Raw genomic sequence first — 26,091 nt, 5'->3', positions numbered from 1 at the left:
CGTCAATGAACGCGAACCACCCACCCGACCATAAACAAGAGCCAGTGGCAAGGACCCAGGAGACTCCAAACAAAAACAGGGCAATGGCATAAAATTAGGTAAATACAGAACCCTAATAAAGCCCAACGGCAAAGATTGAAAAATGTTCAGACTCGTTTGATTGATATATGATAAACAAACAACAAGGAAAGGCTGGCGTTCAACTGAACGACCCCCATATGACCAGCAACCAAGAACAACGGCAAGGACCAGGCGGTGCCTCTGCTCATGATCACGTGGCTTTCTTGTAAACTTCGTTGCGAGATGATCTAGAGAAACGCACACGGACCAAGCAATTCCTGCATTCTGCCACCATACAACTTCCAAGAAATCAGCAAGCTCGGACGGAAGGAAATTCACAGCTCCTGGCCAAAGAAGTTGATCACTTTCTTCGTATTCCACTGCTCATAGTAAATCAAAACAGACTGACACTAGTATGAGCCTATTTATCAATGACGGTACTGGAAAGGCAAGTTACCGTCCACGCCCAAAAGGATGTTATTTCTGCTTAGCCTGTCTAGGGCGTTGGTACGGTCGTTTGCACTCTGATTGAACCTGTCATAAAGAACTGGAAAGTGAACTAACCGGCCACGCCACTAGCACCGGCTAAATAGAATTTAACATTAACTGGTCAATTTTTTTAATACACCGCAATGTTTGATATGCGGTTGTCATGGAAACCAGTGACACGTAAGTGCCATTCATGACAAATAGATAAATAAATCAGCAACATACGTGTCAACAATTATAGGTTCCAGTGACAACCGCCATATCAACAACATCTGCGGATGTTTTAAAAATTGTACCAGTTAATTTAAAATTATACTTTAGCGAAAGGTGCATTGCGTGGCTAGTTTGCACTTCCCAATTCCGTCTATGAACAGTTCAAATCAGATGCAGCTTAAAGCACATATGCCCCATAAACTGCATATTTGTCAAATGTTATTTTCTTCAATGTATCGTGCCATATAAAAACCAATGTAATATTGCTTCCTGTTGATCTTTATCATATTTTCTTTTTTTGCTTAAATATTAAATGTTCATTTAAATTTTAAATTCCTACAACTTCGTACATGGACTCATAATTATTGCGCTGCCTATGTCCCATATACATGTTTCTAAATTTCAAAAATTTTACTATTTCATGTTTAAAACTGTTAATTCTGGCCTTTTAAAAAGCCCCCGCCCGGGCCGTTTGCCTAAAGGGGGGGGTGGGAAAAAAAAACCCGGGGGTTAAAAAAAAATTTCTTTGGGGGCCAAACACTTTCAACCAATGAAACTAAAAAGAAAAAAACCCCCCAAAAAAATCCCAAAACCGATCCTGCAACATTTTCAAATTTTGCCGGTGGCTTTCTTAGAGATTCTGTATTTTATCTAAATTTCAGAAAATAATAATCATATGTGATTTTCTAGTCTTTTGGTACTTTTTAGTTTCAACTTTTCTGCATTTTCTAGTTGGTGGTTCCATTTTCCTACTTGATTATGTTGAATCAAACCCTAGATATTCCTTGCGTTTTAATAATTTGTCCTTTTGACTTCTTATCTGTGATACGCAGCTCATAACCTCATCCCTTCAAATTCTAATTAATTTCGTTCGATTTTTCTCGATTTAGGGCAACCTTTTAACTTGGTGCCATACCTCTTCTATGGGGGGAATGCAACATTGAAGTTCCAGATAACTCCGTATGAACACATTTGCGATGTTCTTGATTCAAATTCTAGCCATTTCATGTTTTAAATGTTGAATCTCTTAAAAGGAGTGCTAGGGCGTGGACGGTAATTTCACTTTCCATGTAACCGTCATGACAGGCTCAATCAAACCGAGCCGCAACATTTTCAATTTGGCCGTTTGGCTTTCTTAGGGAATTCTTATTTATCTAAATTTTATGATCACATCCGGTTATCTTTGTGCCGTGTGGCGCTTAAATAAGTCCAACAATGATGTTATATTTTCGATCTCTTAAGATCGTTCAGCACCGCATTATTGTTGCTTCGGGTACTTTAGTTCACTTTCGGCATTTTCTAGTTGGAGGTTCGCAATATTCCCTACTTGATAGTTGAATCACCCTTAGGATATTATATTGCTTTTGACTCTTTGATACCAGCTCATAACAACAAAAATAATTTCGTTCCGCCATGTTCTTCGATAGGCACATAATATACTGAACCATACCGCTTTCCATGGAATGCACTAATGTCTACATGAATGTTCCATGATAAGTACAATGAACAACATCTGCGATGTTTCTAGATCAAAAATTCTAAACAAATTTCAATTGTTTAAATGTGAATTCTGCTTAAGCCGGTCTAGGGGCGTGGCGACGTAATGATTGCACTTCCCATTACTCGGTCCATGACAGCCTCAATCAAACCCGGGGGGACCCTTGCAACATTTCAATTTGCCGTGTGGCTTTCATTTAGATTCCTTTATTTTATCTATATTATTACAAACACATTTTCTGTATTGATTATAAGACACTTTGAGATCACATTTTTCATTGTGTCTCGATGTACTTTCTTCAGTATTCTGTATTTTCTATTTTGTAAATAATAATATTGTACCTCATATCAAATGACCTATACATAACATTTTTTATTAAAACATTCATTTACAAAAACTAACGTCTTATAATTTTCTTTCCTACCAGATTCTATAAAAAAAATATGATAAACAAGATCAACAAGGAAAGGCGGCGTCATTGAACGCAAAAAATTTTAGCAAAAAAAATTTAACTGAAAACTATGCAGATTTATTCACATATACAAGAATAATCAATTACCTCTAAGTCCGACCTCCTAAAGCATCACACACGGGTGACACGTCATCATCTTCCTCTAAAACCTTCACATTTCATTGACGTTCTCACCTTCTATTTGAAATTTCTGGCAGAATGTATCGTTTGCTTTTCAAGTAGAGAGTTTGATAAGCAAATTTAGCCTGCTCATGATCACTGGCTTCTTGCAAACTTCTTTGCGAGAATGATCTAGAGAAACGCACACGGACCAGAGCAATTGCTGCATTTCTGCCCTCACCATACATACTTCTCAAGAAATCAGCAAGCTCTTTGACGGAAGGAAAATTCACAGCTCAGACCAAAGACGTGATCACTTTTCTTTCGTATTCCAGCTGCCCATAGGAGTCAAACAAACTGACACTTCCATCTTCATTGATTATTATACCATGAGAATACAAGCTCTTTGACGGAAGGAAAATTCACAGCTCCGGCCAAAGGCGTGATCACATTTCTTTCGTATTCCAGCTGCCCATAGGAGTCAAACAAACTGACACTTCCATCTTCATTGATTATTATACCATGAGAATACAAGCTCTTTGACGGAAGGAAAATTCACAGCTCCGGCCAAAGACGTGATCACTTTTCTTTCGTATTCCAGCTGCCCATTGGAGTCAAACAAACTGACACTTCCATCTTCATTGATTATTATACCATGAGAATACAAGCTCTTTGACGGAAAGGAAAATTAACAGCTCCGGCCAAAGACGTGATCACTTTTCTTTCGTATTCCAGCTGCCCATTGGAGTCAAACAAACTGACACTTCCATCTTCATTGATTATTATACCATTAGAATACATACCTAATGGTCAGCAAAAACCCAAGTTTCGAATTTTTCTTCTATATAACCAGTGTGTCACGTATTCCTGTAATGGACATATGCATTATAAAGTTACTTAATGACTTTTTCATGCAGATTCTTCAGAATTTAACTAAATGTATAATTTTTTATTTAACTTTTGTGTAACTCTAGTACAGAATTTTAAACTTGAAGTATTTAATATTACAAAATTACCATTAAAAATCATTCTACAAGAATAACTAATTAAGAAATACCATTATATTATAATGTAAACTAGAACTGCCACTGTCACGGCGTACCACTTTGACAGAATCAACACTGGCAATTAAGAGCTCAAGCACAACTTCCCTGCCAAATCTAAGGTTACTTAGCCAGTGCATTGCTAAATAATGTATTCTACATGCTTCAAATGTCAAAATCAATATACTGCCAAGGCCCCTGTGACCTTGACCTTTAACCCAGTGACCTAAAACTCAATAGGTGTCATCTAATGGTCAATTCCAACCTGCATATTAAACCTGAAGACTGTGGGTCAAAGGAATCTTAAGTTATTGGGGTGGACAAGATTTTTTTAAATCAAGGCCCTTCTGTTTTACCTAGTGACCTTTAGTCAATGGGGGTAATTTACTAGTCATAACCAAACTTATAACCAAATATGAAGACTGTTGACCAAAGCATTCTAAAGCAGTTGAGTGTGCAAGCTTTTTGAACTAAAGGCGCCCTTTACCTTTAACCCAATGACTTCAAAATCAATCATACAAGCCATTTACAAGTCATAACAAACTTCAATACCAAATATGAAGACGATGTGTCAACGGATTCTTAAGTTATTGGCGGACAAGCATTTTTGTCAAAGCCTCTGTGACCTTGACCTTTGACCCAGTGACCTCAAAATCAATAGGGCCCATCTACTAATCATGACCAATCTATATACTAAATAAGAATAATATGGGTCACATGAATCTTTAGTTATGTGACAGACAAGCTTCTTTAAGTCAAGGCCCCAGTGACCTTGACCTTTGACCCAGTGACCAAAAATCAATAGGGGTCATTTAATATTTATGACTTATCTCCTTGACAAATATGAAGACTGGGTCAAAGGAATCTGAAGTAATTTGGCAGATAAGCGTTGAAGTCAAGGCCCCTGTGACCTTTGACCTAGTGACCATAAAATCAATAGCAGTCATCTTATAATCATGACCAATCTTCATACACTGTAAAAATTTTACGGGAAAAGTCCTGGCAGCTGGTTTCCAGGACTTCCCCGTATATTTACGGGCTATCCGTAACATGTTTTGGCGTAAAAATACTGGTCAAGATGTAAAATTACAGGCCTTAAACATTACGGAGGCCCAGTAAATATACGGATCAATGCTGGAGTCCAGCTGCCAGGCCATGGTTCCTGGGCAAGACACAATGGTTAACTTCAAAATCTCTTTATGTGCATCTGAAATCACATAGCAGAAACAATAAAATAAAGACATTTTTTCCGCTGCTAAATCGAAAGATGGTGGGTGGGGTAGTAATTTTCAGATATTAAGCATAATTTTATAAAAGCTTTAGATCGAGAAATCAAATGACATTCTGAAAATCAATTAAATATAACTTTTTGTTCTTTGAAAATCGAAACAAAAAAATCCGTAACGAGCAAATTCTTGTACTAATTAGGATTTTTTGTAAGACATGTTTTACCTCTTGTCACACTTAGTAAAATGGCTGCCGTGGAACGCTATCCCGCAATGCAACGCAAACGAGGGTCCGATACCGTATAATAGTGTACACGGAAAAACAGTAAACGACTATAAATTTAACGGTAAATTTTTACAGTGTACCAAACATGAAGATTGTGGGTCAGTGAATCTTAAGTTATTGGGCGGACAAGCTTTTTGTAGTCAAGGCACAGATGACCTTGACCTCTGACCCACTGACATCAATAGGGGTCATTATAATGGTCATGGCCAACCTCCATGTTAAATATGAAGACTGTGGGTCAAAGAAATCTTAAGTTATTGGGCGGACAATTTTTTTTGTCAAGGCCCTTGTGACCTTGACCTTTGACCTTGTAACCTCAAAATCAATATGGATCATCTACTTATCATGACCAACCTAAATACCAAATGTTGAGACTGTGGATCAAAGGAATCTTAAGTTATTGGGCGGACAAGGAAAAACCGACGGACGGCCGGATGGGGTGACGGCCGGACGGACAAGGTGATCCCAGTATACCCCCTTACAACTTCGTTTTGCGGGGATATAATTATATTTTTAAGGAAATAAAATACTTACCTCTATGGTTTGAAATCCATCAAAACCTTCAATAATGGAGGTGAAAACATATTCATACTGGCGTGTTAAGCGAACATAGGTATCTGTGCCAAATACATTTTCAACATGCAAATAACTTTCGCTTGGAAATTCATCGATTGCCACTTTCCTGTCAGGGTTTTCGCTTATCCTAATGTTATCTCTACAAAATGATTATGTACAAATAAATACCAATATATGCTCGAGTTATAATTATGGTTGAATATGATTGTTAATTATAGATCATCTTCGTAAAAATTACAACCTTTCTAGTTAAAAAATACTCGTAAGCATTCACATCAAATTGTTGTTAGTTTATTAACAACGAGTTTCTTTTTTTGTTATAACAAAAAAAGAAACTCGTTGTTAATAAACTATGTTCGTGAAAATAACAATCAAAGAAATACATGTTCGTTGTTCGTGAAAATAACACTCAGAAATACGTTGTTCATGAAAATAACAATTATAGAAATACGTCGTTCACAAATGTAAAAATCATAGAAAATTGATGTAAATAAATAATTCGTGAAAGTTACGTAGTTGATAATCGACAATTTTATATAAATTGCAATTATACATGATATGTCATTACTCAGCATCATTTTAGCACTTATTTTCAACTATATTTAATACTAGTAGATCTATGAAGATGTATAATAACAAAAGAAGAAATATATCCAAGGAAAGAAAGAAAGAAAAGAAAAGAAAGAATGAAAGAAAGTAAGAAGGAAAAGAAAGAAAGAATAGAAACTGAAGTTTTACTGTACATAGAATTGTAATACACTAAAATGACTTGTAAGTAACTTTAGTTTGAGTATCATATCAGTGTATCAAACTCGCGACCGTTGAGCACTGTGTCAATATTTTAATATGGAGCGGTATTTGGGTCAAAAATCAAAATAGCGTGTTTGATAATCTGTTATTATTAATTAATATCATATATACCAACTCACAAAGCTGAAAACCACGATGTGTCGAGTTGGAATATGCCAAGTCGTTAATGCTAAATTGATTCATGCCAGTTCATGAAATTGCAACTGTAAAGCGTTAATCCCCAAAATGCAAATCGTTAATGCGAAATTGATTCATGCCAGTTCATAAAATTGCAACTGTGAAGCGTTAATCCCCAAAATTCAAATCGTTAATGCTAAATTGATTCATGCCAGTTCATAAAATTGCAACTGTGAAGCGTTAATCCCCAAAATGCAAAAGGTAATGCAATATAATGAAAGTTATTTTCACATTGTGTGAATACTTACACAAAAGTTTAAAGTTAAATTTCATATTATTCAATGAATATTAATCAAATCTTACATTGTTAACCTACTTTGCTAATTTTGATGAATGCCTTTGCTTATCACATCGACAATCTACCATATTATTTAAAAAGTGAAATGAAATTCCATATGTAACGCGCAAATACGCCAAAGCTTACCTGATTTTTCATTATCGATAAACTAACAAAAATTGTTAAATGCTAGCTTTACTTAATTTACAGAATGGTTTTGAAAAGTTATGTCCGCTTTTTAACAAAACGCCATTTTCTTTGGATATTTTGATAGTGAACGCTATTTGTTGCCACTTTCATAAAATGACACATGAAATGGTGGAAATGAAAAACATGTTGAGAGTGAAACTCTGTCATGCCATACACAGTATAGAAAATGGACGAACTTTTAACATTGAAGATAAATTGATGGAAACTTATGCACTGATGCAACAGTTATCTGCATCTAAACAAATAAAAATATAGCTTTTCAACATATTTCTTTTTTGTCACAATCTGCTGACAATTACCTTTAAAGTATGCCTTAACTTCATGCTGAATACACTTTACAGTGTATATTCTTAGGGAGAAAACAACTCTTATACTGATCAAAAAAAATATTCACAGGACTTCTTCAGAGCTTGTTCCTTGCTAACTTTTGGCAAATAATTTGTATAGTATATGCGAGAAACTAGTAACAGCTTATGTGACAAGTCTACATTTACTAGATTTTAGCTGACAAACATTTTTTACACAATGTAACTTCATGATTCAAGCATTTAAAATTTAATTTAGTCTCCCTTTCTTTTTATGTCAGTTTATCTTTAATTTGCTAGCCTGTTCATGGTGTCAGTTTAAGTTCCATATGCCAATCCTGTTCTCCTTATACTGTTGCTGACCCTTTTTTGCAAGACATTTGAGAAATTTGTACTAGTATATCTGTAAATTGATTGTGCTTTGGATTTGATATAATTGGCAACATTTTGGGGAAAAAATCTTTAAATCCACACCACGGATCGAAAATACATACTTATCCCTGTCCAGACTATAACATATATACTTGCGTAAATTTCAATGCATATTGGAGCCATTACTTATGACCTTAAATTGACAATCTGCATCAAATTGTTTATGACTTTTAAAACCTGTTATATTTATGGATAGGTTATCGTGTGCAGGAAAGACGAGTGAGAGATGCACTGAAATTCTGTGATCCCCAGGGAGTTCTCTTTAGGAGGATGTTTTTGTCTGCCTGCAGAATACAACGCAGAGCTTATAATGTGCGTGCTCACTTAGCATTGTGGCACATTGACTGAAATCATGAATTAACCAGGTATAATTTTCAGCATGTCTGTTTTGGACGTAAAAATCAAGCGATTGCAATAAATTTCTTCTTTGCTCTTTCAATGTTTTTGGAATGATGTACCTTTACAAAATTAGGCTTTATGCTTTAGTGGAAAATGGAAAAAACCAGTTCAAGTTAAAACATAGAGGCCTTGCTTTATATATACTTCTTTGGCAATGTCTTTTGTAGATGGAGATTTGTTGTTCATGGGGGAATTGACAGGTATTGACTATTCTCGACTGCCAGTTTTCTTAAAGGTGAACACTAACCACAGTGCAGAGAGTGTTCTAAGTGCCTTCATAGAGGCAACTCAGCAGTATGGACTGCCTGAGAGGTTGAGATCGGATAAAGGAGGGGAGAATGTTCTTTTAGCAGAATACATGGTCAATCACAGGGGCGGAACGGCTTTTATAGCTGGAAGAAGTGTACATAATCAAAGGTAATCATCTTGTTTGGAAACCTGGAGTAATAACTAACATTGAACAGACAATGATTGCAATCAGAATTAGGCACTAATGACATATGAGTAATCAATAATTCAACTTTATTTTTGTATGTGTGTTGTAAAATTTATATTATAATTTAGCCAGTTTTGTAAGGGCAGGGCACTTGCCCTGTGTTTGTTTAGATCTGGGAGAGATCACAGATCTGGGGACATTAACTCAAAGCACTAATAATCAATATTTCTCATAAGGCTACCTTACAATGGCCTTAACAGTTGTTTTTTTTTTGTTGTTTTTTTTTTTTTGATTACTAGAAAAGGTTTTGTTTAGCATATCTCTACCTCACCGTAGGGAACGTGTTAAAGTATCGCGTTTTCCGGTTGCAGTATAGAATTTTCAAGATGGAGGATAACTTATGGGAAGAGAGGTAGGTGATTTTAATTCAGGTCAATACTACAAATAGTTTAGTTTCTAAAAGGTGTTTTTGTGCTTTGCTTGTAAGGAACAGGATCCGGTATCTAGTCATATATTTCTTCAGAGCCTGCACTGCAGATTTATCTCTATATTGTCTCATAAATGTGCAGATTTGACGGTTTGAAAATCTGAATCGAGTGGCCAACGCATTTTTTCCCCATTCCAACTCATCTGGAACCCCCATGCCAGATGAAATTTCCCGCATGGGTAAAACACACGGAAACGCCAGTCTGCTATGCAAGAATCTAAATTCTGCGGCTCTGATGTGATGTCAGAGTAAATTGCATAATGTCACATATTGTTCTGCAGAAATGCCTGCCTTGATTAATTGTCTGATATTTTCAGAAAAAAAACGCCAATAATAACCTGTTTGTTTTGAAATGTAACAACGTAAATAGTCCAAACACACTGATAAAAAATGTTCCAACCAAGTTAGATTATTTATAAAGTTTCAGAGTTTTACCATTAAAATATGTTTTACCTCAAGTCTTAGCTAGGTGTTTTAAAAATAAATATTTATATGGTGTACTACTAAATATTCATTAGATTTTACATAGAGGTCCTTATTAATAAAATCTTAATTTTTACCAAGATTTTTCAAGTGATGACTGCAGTATAGATCTTTTGTAAGTGATATCAGCTGGCAGATCAAGAAAAGTTTCCATACTTGGTAATATTTTAAAGAAGCGAAGGTAAAATGACTGTGATGGTTGGATGCATTTATCATTTTGCTCCTCATTCAGCATAAGAACTGACACCTTCAGCTGGCCTTTTTGACACATTAACATTCCTTAATTTATCTCGGACGCACGACTTAGTAACTCGTGGCCACGACATAGTATCTCGTGCGCACCACATAATTATCTCGTTCCCACGACTTAGTTTAAACAATATTTTATTTTTAAACATTTCATTTACATGATAATTGACAAATATTAAATTGTAGGGATTGAGAAGGAAACTTGAAAAGCTTTTTTAGAAACTCTCCGTAAACTTAGTAATTCGTGGCGATGATATATAGTATCTCGTGCGCACGATATCAATTAAAAGTCACCAGCACAGTCATGTTTTGGTCCTTATTCATGGTTCTGTACTTTATACTAATTAAATCGTATCGTTTATATTACCATTACACCAGAGGTCGTACGAATATCATTAAAGCTTTTATGTCGCGGTATTGTTTGACATACAAATTGCCGTGATCAGCAGTCCATGAAATATTCAACCATGCATTTTAAATGTGTGTATTTACAATACGCGATAATCCAATATCCAAAGACGTGATTTGACAGGTATTAAGTCTACCCGACACGTGTTTATGTATTTTGTCTATAACTACGTATATTATATATACAGGAAGGATTTGGTGATTTATTCATCCACAGTAAGTCAAATATTGCTTTATTTTGTTACATACTACATCGATACATGGTCGATATTTTTGTTAAACTATGAACTATACGGAAACTATTGGATACTGTTGTCTGAATTTGTAAAATCATAATGAGTCACATGTATACATGTATATGTTTGTTTATCCGTGATACCAAAACAAAAGATTTACTTTCCTGTACAAGTCAATCTGATTGCAACTATCTCTGATATAATGCTAAATTTTTAGTTTTATGACATGTTAAATCAGAGAGGTACACACGGAGTACATACCCTGTAATGATGCAGGTGATATGTAATGATATACACCTGGTAAAAAAATTTGATCTTCAGTCAATTTACATTAATATTAATACATTGGAGGTGGGTGGGGACTGCGAATGATATTGAATATGTCAAAGATAATAATTACTAACAGGGGCATATTGAATATACCGGTAGAGCATGTCAATTATGATAAATACTTAAAGGGATATATTGAATATAATTTGTTCTACTGTAAGCATAATTACAGAGAATGATATATTCTAGTGAGATCATATTGCGTATAATATATTATATACTAGATATATTGGATATTATATATATTCTACTGGGAATATTCTACTTGGAGCATGTTGAATATCATATATTCTACAGGGACCATACTGAATATTACATTATTTACTGAGAGCATAATGAATATTACATGTTTTACTGTCAGCATATTTAACATGATATTTTTTAAAGGGAGCATGTCAAATATTATAAATTATACAAAAAAGCATGATTTGTACTTTTCAAATTTAATGCTTTTTCAAAATTTTCAGGAGGCTATCTTATTTTTATTCTACAGTAGTAAGAACACTGACCTATTGTTTAGCAGTAACGAGTAACTATACCCTCTGGTCAGTGCCGATGTACTGTCGATGTTCATACGCCATATGTGCCGCATCATGACAAAACCAACATAGTGGGTTTGCGACCAGCATGGATCCAGACCAGCCTGTGCCTCCGCGCAGTCTGATAAGGATCCATGCTGTTCGCTATCAGTATCTCTACTTGTAATAGGGTTTGTAAGCGAACAGCATGGATCCTGATCGGACTGCGCAGATGTGCAGGCTGGTCTGGATCCATGCTGGTCGCAAACGCATTACGTTGGTTATGTCGTGACGCGGCTCATGTATAATACTACATATAGCTTGAAGTACAGAGCAATACACCAGATATGTTGACTTTATATAATATGTGGGGTAAAACATCAATAGAAATTTTCATTAGTTTACACATGAATCGATATGCGGGTTTTATGGATATTAAAAATTCACATTAAATTATTCATAGATGGATAGATTAAAGTCCCACCGCGACCTACGTGTCACATCGTTTCGTTTATATCACCACATATTTCAAGCTCATTTGTATAGTTTAAGTTGTTTGTAGAGTTTTGCCCCCATTTTTACTTTTTATGTTATTTTGCTTGTAAAGTCATATGTGCGAAGTACACATGTAATAATAAGCCATGCTTTATTTGTGTCATAAACGTTTTTTTTCCTTTTACGCTTATAAATGCGTTGTGTTATAATGGCGGCAACAGACCAGTGCAGACCAAGATCAGCCGGGAAATCTGTTCCTTCTGAGATTTGATCATGGTCTGCACTGTTAAATGATGATCGAATTGTTTATTCCATGTTTAAAGATTGACAAGTCCATTTATGATATTTAAAGTGGTAAGGGTTAATTTTCAGTGACTCTGAAAAAGCCAAATTTTAAATGATATCACAGTTATAAACTTATAGGTTGTCAACAATTTTGAACAGTGTTCAAATAACATTTTCATAAGTTTATACTTTCCCTTACCACAAGGTGTTTTAACGTTGGCAGATTTACATAAAAATGAGTTGAATGTTTTACCTGTATACGATATGGTTTATAATTATCTGCTCACCTTCACATATAAATCTAATAATAAAGAAACGCGATATTGAAGTATGAGTGGCCCACTGACTAGTCGAACCTTTCCTTTCTTACATACACGGGAATTAACACAGTGACATTAGACACATTTAGATACAAGATATTTAAAGGGTTGCGGAAATCTGCAAGCCTGTTTCATTAAAGCAGCACGCCTCCAGATTCCAGCTAATGTTCATTAATTTTTTGAAAACGTATTAAAAAGTAAAATATTGTGAAGTAAACAAAGCAAATAGTATACACATTGCAAACGGCACTTACAAAAATCCACGTAAATTGCTAAAAAGAGATCAACATATGCAAAAAAATGCCCTTACTGCGTTACTAACGCAGTAAAAATATGGTAAAAAATCGGCCATTTATCACAAAAAACATGGAAATTATTACTTATGTATTCAATTTTTTTTTACTTTTCATAAATTCTCAATACATTTTTCTCAAGTTTGATTTCTTGAAATATTTTGACTCATCTGGAGGCATGCAGCTTTAAAGTGACATTGTGCCAGTCCAAGGGTATATAGCGAATAGACAGGTGAAAGTCTAAATAAGTATTATGTTTTGTCATTATTCCCCTTATTTTTTATCATTTACTTCGCACGAACGACAAAATACCTACGGGGTCCAATGAAATTCCTGTAAATATCCTTCGGAATTTTACATGTAACATTCAATTTATAAAACGGTTGGGAAAGGCTTTTTACATATTAGGCAAATTTATATTTTATCGTCAACATATTCCAGTAACAGTCAATCTTTTGAAATATGAAGTCAATTCAGCTCAACATGACAATACAATAATGAGCATAATGTCCCTTTAATTTCGTTAATACGCATTTGATAATGTTTGCATTTTTTTTTATTTTAGGACTTTAAACATGTACAAGAATGGACGTGGGGACAACAACCGACCTCGTCGTCGAGGAATGGCTCGCCGGAAGCAATTTATAGGCGTTCTAGCTGCTGTGCTGGTAATCTACATCGTGTACAGGTCCTTCAAGCCAGAGAGCGACAATACGAAGTTCGAATCTTTTAATAGTAACAGGTTATCACAGAAAATGCTTGTTCAGGGTGAAATAAGGCAGCAAACATCAAAACTTGAAAGACCGTTTAACCTTCGTCCTGACATTTACCGCAATGAAGAAGAAAAGGGGATAATTATTGACGACGAGGACACTGAAACAAATGGTAAGATAAGTGATAACAATGGAGGAAAATCTGGTGAAGGGGACATAACCAATCCCTTATTAGACAGATATCATCTTGCAAAAAGTTCTCTGAACGAAATAGATCAAAACATGACACAAGATAATACAATAAACTTGAAGTCCAACAAGTCACTTACGACAGAATCTATGCAGCGTATGGACCCGTTTCTATCCAAAAATAAAGAAAACATTACTGCCAACTCGACTGAGTCGAATACAACGTTAACTTTCAAATCTTCACAGCGTATGAACCCATTTATACCCCATAATGTAGGAAGTATGTCTTCAAATACAACTTATCCAAACACATCAAAGATCGGTGGTGATGTATCTAATGGCTTGGTAAGTAGTAATGTTGAAGAATATAAGATTAAACTTACGGAAGACTTCGCCACACAAACTAAACAACTTGAAGAATTGATGAAAGATACTCTAGCTAAAGCCGGAACAAAGTTCTTAGATACCAGTCAACAAAATGACGCAAGTCTGGGTGGAAACATGACAAAATTTGTCGAATCTTTTTCGGCAAAAACGCAGAATGTTTTAAACCTTGCTAAGGATTTATTAAGAGACAGGAACGCTAGTATAGCAAATCAAGAGAAAACAGTGCTAAATAATACAAAACTAGAACAATTGTTTACCATAGAATCTCAAGATCTCGTAAAAATTGCAAGTGACCTGTTTTTGAAAGCGGATAAAACAGGTTTAGAAATCAAAGACGAAACAAAGGCGAAATTGTTAGACAAGTATGCATTTCATGCACAGAAACTAAGAAAATTTGCGTCAAGCTTGCTTTCAAACACAACTGTAAAAGCTGCAGAAAAACAAGTAAATAACATTAACATACCACAGAACAGTAACTTACCACAGAACAGTGACTTACCACAGAACAGTAACTTACCACAGAACAGTAACTTACCACAGAACAGTAACTTACCACAAAACAGTAACTTACCACAGAACAATGACTTACCACAGAACAGTAACTTACCACAGAACAGTAACTTACCACAGAACAGTAACTTACCACAAAACAGTAACTTACCACAGAACAATGACTTACCACAGAACAGTAACTTACCACAGAACAGTTACTTACCACAAAACAGTAACTTACCACAGAACAATGACTTACCACAGAACAGTAACTTACCACAGAACAGTAACTTACCACAAAACAGTAACTTACCACAGAACAATGACTTACCACAGAACAGTAACTTACCACAGAACAGTAACTTACCACAGAACAGTAACTTACCACAAAACAGTTACTTACCACAGAACAGTAACTTACCACAGAACAGTAACTTACCACAGAACAGTAACTTACAACAAAACAGTGACTTACCACAAAACAGTAATTTTCCACAAAACAGTAATTTAGCTGTTTAAGTCAGAAATTATGCTGTTTTTTGTTTATTATTTCTTATTTGTTCATTTGTATGTGATGTCTTCTAGGCAATATGTTGTGTACCCAATGTTATGTGTTTCTTTTTCTTTGAATATTAAAACGTATGAAAAACCACGTGATCTTAATGGGACAGGAAACCAAGACAAGGTGGCATTAGCTCCTATAACATTTTAAACAATTTTCGCTCAGTTACCGAGTATGTTTTTGCATGTCTTTCAGTTTAAAGTGCCCGAGTCGATCTATGTAAGAAATTACAATTTTATGTTAATAGACTTTTAAACCTCAGTAAGGTTCCTTTAAATATATAATTTAAATGAATGAAACTGATATTTACTACGTGTTTTGTGATTACGTGACTTCAATTTGTATTTATAGAGTAAGTGAATTAAATGTATGCATTGTGTATTTATATGAGTATATGATAAAAGTGGGATCATTATATAATATTATTTATATGGATGTTAAGTGTTTTTTAAATAAATATTGACATTATGTAATTGTACGCTGATTGTATATCTTCCTTTACAATATTTCCGAAGTTTAAAGTGACATTATGCTCATATTTTCATAGTAAAGTTAAGCTGAATTCAAAAGATTGACTTGATTTAAAATGACTGCCCCACTCTTTTTTTTTAAACTAAGAGTTATATAGGTAAAAATTGTAATGGATATTAGAATTTGGTTTGGATCTGTGCGTTATTTATTGTTAATGCAAACTTAATTATTACATTAAAAGGAATTATGACAAAATAAAAACTTATTTTGATCTCCACCCGTGCACTCACTATATACCCTTGGATGGACATAATGTCACTTTAAGCACATAGTTCCAGTTTGAAGGTTACTCTTTGAAATTATAGTTTTGAAGGGAGAAAAACATTTTGCCAATATGAAGGACATTCGTTGCAAAAATTCCAGACATGTAAAGTGTTCCTTTTGAAAACTACATTTGAAAATGCGAACGTGTATATCTAGCAATTTTGACTGTATCCGTGCACAGAAAAAAATATGCCTCTTAATCCAAATTTTTAATTGAAGGCTCCCGCTTTTAATTAACAAGTTCATTCATAAAGCTCTTAATAACTGACCTTACATGGAACTGACCTAACAATGAGCTTTGAATTCAGTTATACATACTTTTGTTTTGTCTAAGGTACAGGTCTCTATAAGTGTGCAAACTTGCTCATGCATTTTATGCAATGGAAGATAGAACTTGTATTTGTTATTTGTTCGGTCAGTTGTTTTTATAACGCAAATAACATCACGTCGTAATACGAGGGGCATATTTTTTATAAGTGGCAACAACTCAATTTAACCATGAAGTATATGTATATTATATCGATGGAAAGATTATTGATGTTTCAAACCAACAACTTAAAGATTATCACACCATCTGATATATCTAAGAATTCCGGATACCATCCACTAATTTTTCCAGGTTATACTTAAAGTAACAGCTGTTTTGTTTGTTTGATTGGGTTTTACGTCACACCGACACAGTATAGGTCATTTGGCGACGCTCCAGCTTTACTGGTGGATGAAGACCTCCGGTGCCCTTCCATGCATTATTTCAGGCACGAACGGGCACCTGAGTAGAATCACCGACGTTCCGTAAGCTAGCTGGATAGCTTCCTCATGAAAGAATCCGAAGTCCCTGCCGGGATTCGAATCCACAGCGGTGAGGGCCAAGTGTTTTGAATTCAACGACCTTAACCACTCGGCCACGGACGCCCCTAAAGTAATAGCAAAGTTTTTCTATGAAATATTACTTAAATCGAGTTATATTCTCTTTGACAATATATAAAAAGTCACATGGGTTGGCTACCTAAGTAAAGGTGTTAACATATAATTGCAATACCTTTTTGTTAGCCATTGAAGTAATAATATATAATAAAATATATAGGACTTTCTAAAACAAGATATAATTCAGAGCGGCGCTATGGTGCAGTGGTAACACTGTCTACCTACCACTCAAGGGGTCGTGAGTTCGATCCCCCGCTACTCCACTAAAAGAATGAAATGACTCTGAGACTGACAAAACCAGAATATAGAACTCTTGAGACTAAACATATACAGATACTAATTGGTTAAAAAAAAAAGATACAGAAACGGGTCAGAATTCAATACAAAAAACCTAAAGGAAAAAGAGGAAAAAGACGTAACGGAACAGACAGCAAAAGGCATACAAAAACGTACCAGTACATACAGAATGTAACAAGATTCAAGGACATCATCGATACAACAAGATAGAACAACTAATAACAGGAGAACTAAAGGAATACCACAACATATCAGGACAAAAACGAAAAAGAAAACAGCAAATATTTCAGAGCAGAATAGACACAGAACATAGAAAATAAACATTAAACCAACAAATTAAACGGAAAACCATAGAAGTTAAATAACTAAACTGAAAAGGACATAATAATCAAATGTTAAGTAGAAACAGCTTAAATCAAAATCAATTTCAATAACATGTACTTATTGTGGTTTTACGTAAGTGTATTTTTCCAATACGCCTGATGTCACGTATTTATCAAAAACTAAAGGTAAACAACTCTTGATTAATGTTTACACATTAATTCTCTTGGTTATTTCTCTTATTGTGTTATATTATAGAAGCATGTAATGTTAACTCAATCGTCTTGGATACAAGGTAATCTGTCATGTTTGTATGTGTGTTCATGTCTGACATAATTCTATCTGACATGACTATATGTGACATGATTATATGTGACATGACTATATGTGACATAACTATATCTGACATAACTATATCTGGCATAACTATATCTGACATAACTATATGTGACATCACTATATGTGACATCACTATATCTGACATAACTATATCGGACATCACTATATCGGACATCACTATATTTGACATAACTATATCGGACATCACTATATCGGACATCACTATATCTGACATAACTATATCGGACATCACTATATCTGACATCACTATATCTGACATAACTATATCGGACATCACTATATCGGACATCACTATATCTGACATAACTATATCTGACATAACTATATCGGACATCACTATATCTGACATAACTATATCTGACATAACTATATATGGCATAACTTTATCTGACATAACTATATCGGACATAACGACATCTGACATAACTATATCTAACATAACTATATCTGGCATAACTATATCTGGCATAACTATATCTGACATAACTATATCTGACATGATACCTATATCTGATATAACGAACTCTTATGGTAGTAGCAATTATGGTTTTGTAATTTCGCTGTCGATACAAGGTATTTTTCTTCATTATATTACAAATGTTCACATGTATAAGGTTAGCATAACTAATCATTATAAAATTAATATCTATACATAAGCATATTGTAATAACATAAGTAGACAATTACTAAAATTGATTTGTATTAACGATAACACATAACGAAGCCATGACCCAAAATAATTAAAGAAATACTTCTGATAATATACATGTATGTATGTTACAATATATTGATAGTGGACCATTTTATTTCATCAATGTTCGTCATTGTATTGTATTGGTATTATATTGGTATTGTACTGTATTATATTATACTGTACTGTACTGCACTGGCACTGTACCGGTGCTGTACTGGTGCTGGTACTGAACTTTTCTGTATTGGTATTGTATTTACTTGTACTGTACTGTACAAGTACTGTACTGGTACATTCCTTTACTGTACTGGTACTGTACTTGTACTGGTACAAGAACTAGTACTGTTCCTGGTACTGGTACAAGGACAAGTACTGGTACTGGTATAAGAACTAGTACTGTTACTGGTACTAGTACTGTACTGGTACTGTACTGTACTTAGATGTTATATAGTTACATTTCATATCATGCCAATGGCTTTTTAGCCTAAACAGACTGTTGTTGTTCATGTGTGGATTTGGAAATAAACAATTCCTCTTCTTCACTATTATTTATATCCTAAATATATGCATATCTTTTGTATTTTTTTTCTTCTGTGTCTTATTATATTTCAAGCAGGGATTATTATGCTGTTCATTGGGTTTGGATAAATTATAATAGTCGTGCGCTATAAACATATCATAGTCCTTGTCAAGGTTTAAAATTAACAATAACGTGCATTGAACCAATATTATCTTGTTTATCTGTTTGTAATGTGATACAAAATACTAGTATAATATATTCAACATAAACTAGCTGGCAAAAACCAACGTGATTTTCTTAAGGTTACACGGAATGACTGCAAAACTTATTGTATACCCTCTTCATGCCCAACCACAGCTAATAACGTATCACAAGTTCAACTCATTGAGATACAAAATTACCCCCAAAAAAACATTCTCTTAGGAAAATATTTCAAGTTTTAGATAACAGAAATCGATGTTGTTTTTTTTTGTTTTTTTTTTGAGAAAGTTATTTATGGTGTATTTATTTTATTTTCATTACAATAGTTAAAGCAGAAAACAAATCAGTTAGTACAGCAGAGTTAATATAAGTACATTTTACAATGCGTAAAATGCATGTACATGTAGAAACTTACGATTAATTGCCATACATTCAAATAAATTTTTAGAAGAATTTTTTCATTACAATTTTTGTTATCTGTAAATATATGGTTTCTATTTTGATATTCAAAGTAAACTTCGGTTTAATAATATTATCTAATCTCAGCAGACCACTTACATAGAATTTAAACATAGTACACGTAATAACTACTTATACATGTTAGAGCAACTTTTGTTTTGCACTGACAATCGATAAGATTATTATTTATATAATGATACACGACAATATCTTTGAAGTGTTTTTTTCTATTGAGTTCATATTTTTTGTATCGTAAGTTTGTTAGCATCCTTTATTCGAATATAGCTGGTAAATATGGATACAGGGATGCCCTTGTCTGGTTTGCTCTCATCAATTGTTCTTCCGTCACTTGGAAACTATAAGTTGTTTGCCTAGGTCCTGGTGCAACAGGTATCCCCGTGTACGGGTTTCCAAGACGCAGCTGCTCGCAAAAATTGTTGCATGTGTGATTTCCAAGAACCCTTTCCATCCCCAGAGCACCAAGATCTGTGGCTCCGAACTCCCTGCCTGCTGAGTGAACAGCTGGATCTGTAAGGATATATTTTCTTCCCGATTTCAAGCCCTACAAAAAGATGATAAATGTCAGGATATCTTTCAATAGTCTAGACATATTCATGACACACCGACAAAAGTATTTTACAAGTTGAACATCCGAAAAATATTATATGTTAGGTGAGGCTGACTTTATCATTTTATTCATATATGAATTAACTTGTAATATATGGTACATGTATAAAATAACGGCCGGTCTGTTTCAGGAATAAAATTTAGTTTATATAAAACAATTCAATAATGTTGGAAGCTATAAGTATTTTTGCAAAAAAAAAACAAAAAAAAAACAAAAAAAAAAAAAAACTCGAAAAAGAACGCTAAAAGCCGGGACTCGAACAACTGGCCTCTGGTTCCCGTCCAGTATGGTCATCAGTACAACACAGCAGTCGTTGCGTTTTCTTCTTGCAAATTGACCTAACATATATTTAATTTGAATTTATCTTTATTGTGACATCATCGCTTTAATTACCATAGATTAAATAAACTTTATGGTTGCATAAATATGTATTTATAAATATGCATGTATATATAAAAATATATGAAATATATATTCATATAACCTCAAAGTTTATTACATCTAAAAATTAGGACAGTAAAAAATTATTCATTTCATAATTGGCTATTTGAGACAATTGTATTCTGAATTTATGCTGATTATCTTTAATGAAAAGATATTTTTTGTTTTCCCTTATTGTGAATCTTATTAAACAATTCGGACCTCTGTTTTGTAATCAAATATGAACTTACCTGCAGGTCACAGACCATATATTTGTGTCCACTAACATGCCATGTCCAATGACTAAACGTATTTACTATACTATGAAGACCACCTTGTTTCTCATATCCGCCATTGGAGTTGAACTTCTCATAAGAACCCTCAATGAAAGGTTCTATTGCGACCATGCTTCGTTTTTTAACATATCGTTCATCTTTAAATGCTTCTATAAACCAGAGGAGATTTATGCCTGATATATTCTTCATTTGTGCGAGAAGTGGTATGAGAAATTCAATTTCAGAAGCTGATCCGCTTATTCTCGGGAAGTATTTCTCTTGAAAATGCTGCGCATACTTGAACGCTCGCTTACTTGCAGTTATCTCCGGTACCCAGTTCTACAATTTACTCGCTGCCTCATCCTTGAACACTTTTGTAACGCATTTGGACTTGTTTCGTGGTCCATTTTCATAGAAAGTACCCATGAAGGCATAACGACAGGCAGCATCTGCAAAATAGTTTTCTGTAAATTTTGCATAATACTTTTGTTGATCTTGATAGATTCATAGGTTTCATGAGAGATTGAAGATCCCATCTTGACAATTGACATCTTGACATCTTGTCGCCTCTATTTCAGTAAACACCAATTATTAGATAAAAATACAAACAGGAAGTTAAACAAACTAAATTTTTTAATGTGAATCATAAGGTAATTCCGTGAATAATTAAGTTTCGAAATCGATTTGTCGCTTTCATTATTGCATGGTGATTTTTTTAAATAGAAACAGCACATGATCATTTTTGCTGTTACAATAACATTGTAATAGAATATCACGATCCTTAAAACTTTTAAAATTACGAGACAAATAAATTTGTGACATTCCGAACTTCTTGATTATCGAATCATGGACTGAATAGATAATGCATAACAATCAGCTTGTATTTAAATTTTCATAATACATGTACGTGCACGGCGTTAAGGTAGACCATGGGTAATGCATTACCTCCAGTTTGAAGAGTCAACTGCAATTCAACTGCAACCGAAACTCAGGGGGGGGGGGGGGTTCAAACCTCAGAAGGGGCAATTTTTTTCTGTTTTTTTCCTTATAAGATTACAAATGTATTTATGTATCCGTCAGATCATTTATGGAAGAAGAAAAAAGTGTTTGATTTTAATTATATAATTATCATAAGTTTATTTGCTAAATAATGCCAAATTAAATAGCAAATATGATTCCAGATATTTTCAAAGTTTTATAAAATAAAAACTACACGGTAAAAGTATTTTATATTTAGCACGATGAACTAATATCCTTTTAAGAACATTTAGGCAAACTTTGAAAACAGCCCCTTATTGTGCTAAATTTTAGGGATATTTTGTATAAGGCTTTTTATATAGGGAAATAATCAAATAAGTGTTAAAAGTGGGTGGGGTAGGGTTACATTTTTATAGATAAATTATAATAGCCTTGCGCTTTAAACATATCATAGTCCTTGTCAAGGTTTAAAAATAACAATAACATGCATTAAACCAACATTATCTTGTTTATCTGTTTGTAATGTAATGCAAAATACTAGTATAAGATATTCAAGAAAAACTAGCTGGCAAAAACAAATGTGATTTTCTTAAGGTTACACGGAATGACTTCGAAACTTATTGTAGACCCTCTTCATGCCTACCACAGATTATAACGTATCCCAATTTTAACTCATTAAGATACAAAATGACCCCCAAAAAACTTTCTCTTTTGAAAAGATTTCAAATTTTAGATAACAGAAATGGATATTTTTACGTGTTTTTTTTTTTTTTTAGAAAGTAATTTATGGTGTATTTATTTTATTTTTATTACAAAAGTTAAAGCAGAAAATAAATAAGTTGGTGCAGCAGAGTTTATACAAGTACATTTTACAATGCGTAAAATGCATGTAGAAACCTACGATTAATTGTCATACATTTTAGAAGCATTTTTCTCATTACAATTTTCGTTATCTGTAAAGATATGGTTTCTTTTTTGATATTCAAAGTAAACTTCGGTTTAATAATATCATCTAATCTCAGCAGACCACTTACATAGAATTTAAACATAGTACACGTAATAACTACTTATACATGTTAGAGCAACCTTTGTTTTGCACTGAAAATCGATAAGATTATTATTTATATAATGATATACTACAATATCTTTGAAGTGTTTTTTTCTATTGAGTTCATATTTTTGTATCGTAAGTTTGTAAGCATCCCTTATTCGAATATAGCTGGTAAATATGGATACAGAGAGGCCCTTCTTTGGTCGGCTCTCATCATGTCTTCTTCCGTCACTTGGAAACTATAAGTTGTTGACCTAGGTCCTGATGCAACAGGTATCCCCGTGTACGGGTTTCCAAGACCAAGTTGCTCGCAAAAATTGTTGCATGTGTGATTTCCAAGAACTCTTTCCATCCCAAAAGCACCAAGATCTGTGGCTCCGAACTCCCTGCCTGCTGAGTGAATAGCTGGATCTGTAAGAATGTATTTTCTTCCCGATTTCACGCCCTACAAAAAGATGATAAATGTAAGGATAACTTTCAATATTTTATACATACAGACAAAAGTATTTTACGCGTTGAACTTCCGAAAAATATTATATGTTGGCTGAAACAGACTTTATCATTTTATTCACATATGAATTAACTTGCAATAAATGGTACATGTATCAAATAACGGCCGGTCTGTTTCAGGAATACAATTTAGTTTAAATAAAAACAATTCAATAATGTTGGAAGCTATAAGATTATAAAAAATGATAATTCACAATCGTTATATTTTTTACCCTACATTGAGAAACCATAAATTATGCTCAACCACAAACGTATAAAAGTATTTTTGCAAAAAAACAAAAAAAAAACAAAAAAAAACTCGAAAATGAACGCTAAAAGCCGGGACTCGAACAACTGGCCTCTGATTCCCGTCCAGTATGCTCATCACTACAACACAGCAGTCGTTGCGTTTTCTTCGTGCAAATTGACCTGATATATATTCAATTTGAATATAACTTTATTGTGACATCATCGCTTTAATTACCATAGATGAAATAAACTTTATGGTTATATAAATATGTATTTATAAATATACATGTTACCATTGTATATATAAAAATATATAAACTATATATTCATATAACCTTAAAGTTTATTACATCTAAAAATTAGGACAGTAAAAAGTTATTCATTTCATAATTGGCTATTTGAGACATGTATTCTGAATATATGCTGATTATCTTTGATGAAAAGATATTTCTTGTTTTCCCTTATTGTGAATCTTATTAAACAATTCGGACCTCTGTTTTGTAATCAAATATGAACTTACCTGCAGGTCACAGACCATGTATTTGTGTCCACTAACATGCCATGTCCAATGACTAAACGTATTTACTATACTATGAAGACCACCTTGTTTCTCATATCCGCCATTGGAGTTGAACTTCTCATAAGAACCCTCAATGAACGGTTCTATTGCGACCATGCTTCGTTTTTTAACATATCGTTCATCTTTAAATGCTTCTATAAACCAGAGGAGATTTATGCCTGATATATTCTTCATTTGTGCGAGAAGTGGTATCAGAAATTCAATTTCAGAAGCTGATCCGCTTATTCTCGGGAAGTAATTCTCTTGAAAATGCTGCGCATACCTGAACGCTCGCTTACTTGCAGCTATCTCCGGTACCCAGTTCTTCAATTTACTCGCTGCCTCATCCTTGAACACTTTTGTAACGCATTTGGTCTTGTTTCGTGGTCCTTTTCCATACAAAGTACCCATGAAGGCATAACGACAGGCACCCTCAGCAAAATAATCCTCCGTAAATTTTGCATAATACTTTTTTCCATCATAAAAATCCTCATTGATAGATTCATAGGTTTCATGAGAGATTGAAGACCCCATCTTGACAATTGAATAAAAAATCAAGACTAAACTTCTGAATGTGTCGCCTGTGTTTCAGTAAACACCTATCATTAGATAAAAATACAAACAGGAAGTTAAACAAACTAAATCTTTTAATGTGAATCACAAGGTTATTCAGTGAATAATTAAGTTTCGAAATCGATTTGTCGCTTTCGTTATTGCATGGTGATTTTTTTAAAATAGAAACAGCACATGATCATTTTTGCTGTTACAATAACATTGTAATAGAATATCACGATCCTTAAAACATTTAAAATTACGAGACAAATAAATTTGTGACATTCCGAACTTCTTGATTATCGAACCATGGACTAAATAGATAATGCTTAACAACCTGTATTTTAAATTTTTCATAATACATGTACATGTACGTGCATGGCGTTAAGGTAGACCATGGGTAATGCATTACCTCCACTTTAAAGAGTCAACTGCAATTCAACTGCAACTGAAATTCAGGGGCGTGGGTTCAAACCTCAGAAGGGGCAACTTTTTTCTGTTTTTTTTTCCTTATAACATTATTTATGTATCTGTCAGATCACTTATGGAAGAAAAAAAGTGTTTGATTTTAATTATATAATTATTATAGGCTTATTTGCTAAATAATGCCAAATTTAATAGCAAATATGATACCAGATATTTTCAAAGTTTTATAAAATAAAAACTACACGGTAAAAAGTATTTTATATTTAGCACGATCAACCAATATACTTTTAAGAACATTTAGGCAAATTTTGGGGTAGGGTTACATTTTTATAGATATGAAAACAATTTTTGTTTACAAACAATCATTTTGCTTGTTTAATTTGTTACCTGAATGTTATTATTTGTTTCTTAACAATGAGCAATAGAAAAACATTTTTCATA

At 33.8% G+C, this 26,091-nt stretch overlaps 3 protein-coding genes across 3 annotated transcripts; 1 reads left to right on the top strand and 2 right to left on the bottom strand.

Moving 5' to 3' along the window:
• Positions 1-10,695: 10,695 nt before the first annotated feature.
• Positions 10,696-15,923, top strand: LOC132759718 (putative uncharacterized protein DDB_G0277255). Its single transcript, XM_060751537.1, has 2 exons — positions 10,696-10,851; positions 13,678-15,923. Exon 2 carries the CDS (start codon positions 13,688-13,690, stop codon positions 15,410-15,412), a length of 1,725 nt encoding a protein of 574 aa, XP_060607520.1. The 5' UTR covers positions 10,696-10,851; positions 13,678-13,687; the 3' UTR covers positions 15,413-15,923.
• A 3,642-nt stretch (positions 15,924-19,565) lies between these two features.
• Positions 19,566-22,328, bottom strand: LOC132759721 (alpha-protein kinase vwkA-like). Its single transcript, XM_060751540.1, has 2 exons — positions 21,323-22,328; positions 19,566-20,585 (listed from the first exon to the last, which is right to left on the bottom strand). The coding sequence occupies exons 1-2, from the start codon at positions 21,554-21,556 to the stop codon at positions 20,295-20,297; spliced, it is 525 nt and encodes a 174-aa protein (XP_060607523.1). The 5' UTR covers positions 21,557-22,328; the 3' UTR covers positions 19,566-20,294.
• A 132-nt stretch (positions 22,329-22,460) lies between these two features.
• LOC132759720 (alpha-protein kinase vwkA-like) lies at positions 22,461-25,364 on the bottom strand. The gene is made up of 2 exons (XM_060751539.1): positions 24,634-25,364; positions 22,461-23,820 (listed from the first exon to the last, which is right to left on the bottom strand). Exons 1-2 carry the CDS (start codon positions 25,204-25,206, stop codon positions 23,530-23,532), a joined length of 864 nt encoding a protein of 287 aa, XP_060607522.1. The 5' UTR covers positions 25,207-25,364; the 3' UTR covers positions 22,461-23,529.
• Between the last annotated feature and the right edge of the window lie 727 nt (positions 25,365-26,091).

This window comes from Ruditapes philippinarum, unplaced genomic scaffold (genome assembly GCF_026571515.1).
Source record: "Ruditapes philippinarum isolate M1 unplaced genomic scaffold, ASM2657151v2 ctg4918_1_1_1_1, whole genome shotgun sequence".
Taxonomy (NCBI): domain Eukaryota; kingdom Metazoa; phylum Mollusca; class Bivalvia; order Venerida; family Veneridae; genus Ruditapes; species Ruditapes philippinarum.
Note: the sequence above shows the minus strand (reverse complement) of the source record. Positions and strands in the feature narration are given on the sequence as shown.

Coding starts and splice junctions, on each gene's coding strand:
- LOC132759721 (XM_060751540.1), bottom strand. CDS start 21,556: ATGAAGAATATATCAGGCATAAATCTCCTCTGGTTTATAGAAGCATTT. Junction 20,586..21,322: donor ATATGGTCTGTGACCTGCAG/GTAAGTTCATAT, acceptor ATCTTTTTGTAG/GGCTTGAAATCGGGAAGAAA.
- LOC132759720 (XM_060751539.1), bottom strand. CDS start 25,206: ATGGGGTCTTCAATCTCTCATGAAACCTATGAATCTATCAATGAGGAT. Junction 23,821..24,633: donor ACATGGTCTGTGACCTGCAG/GTAAGTTCATAT, acceptor ATCTTTTTGTAG/GGCGTGAAATCGGGAAGAAA.
- LOC132759718 (XM_060751537.1), top strand. CDS start 13,688: ATGTACAAGAATGGACGTGGGGACAACAACCGACCTCGTCGTCGAGGA.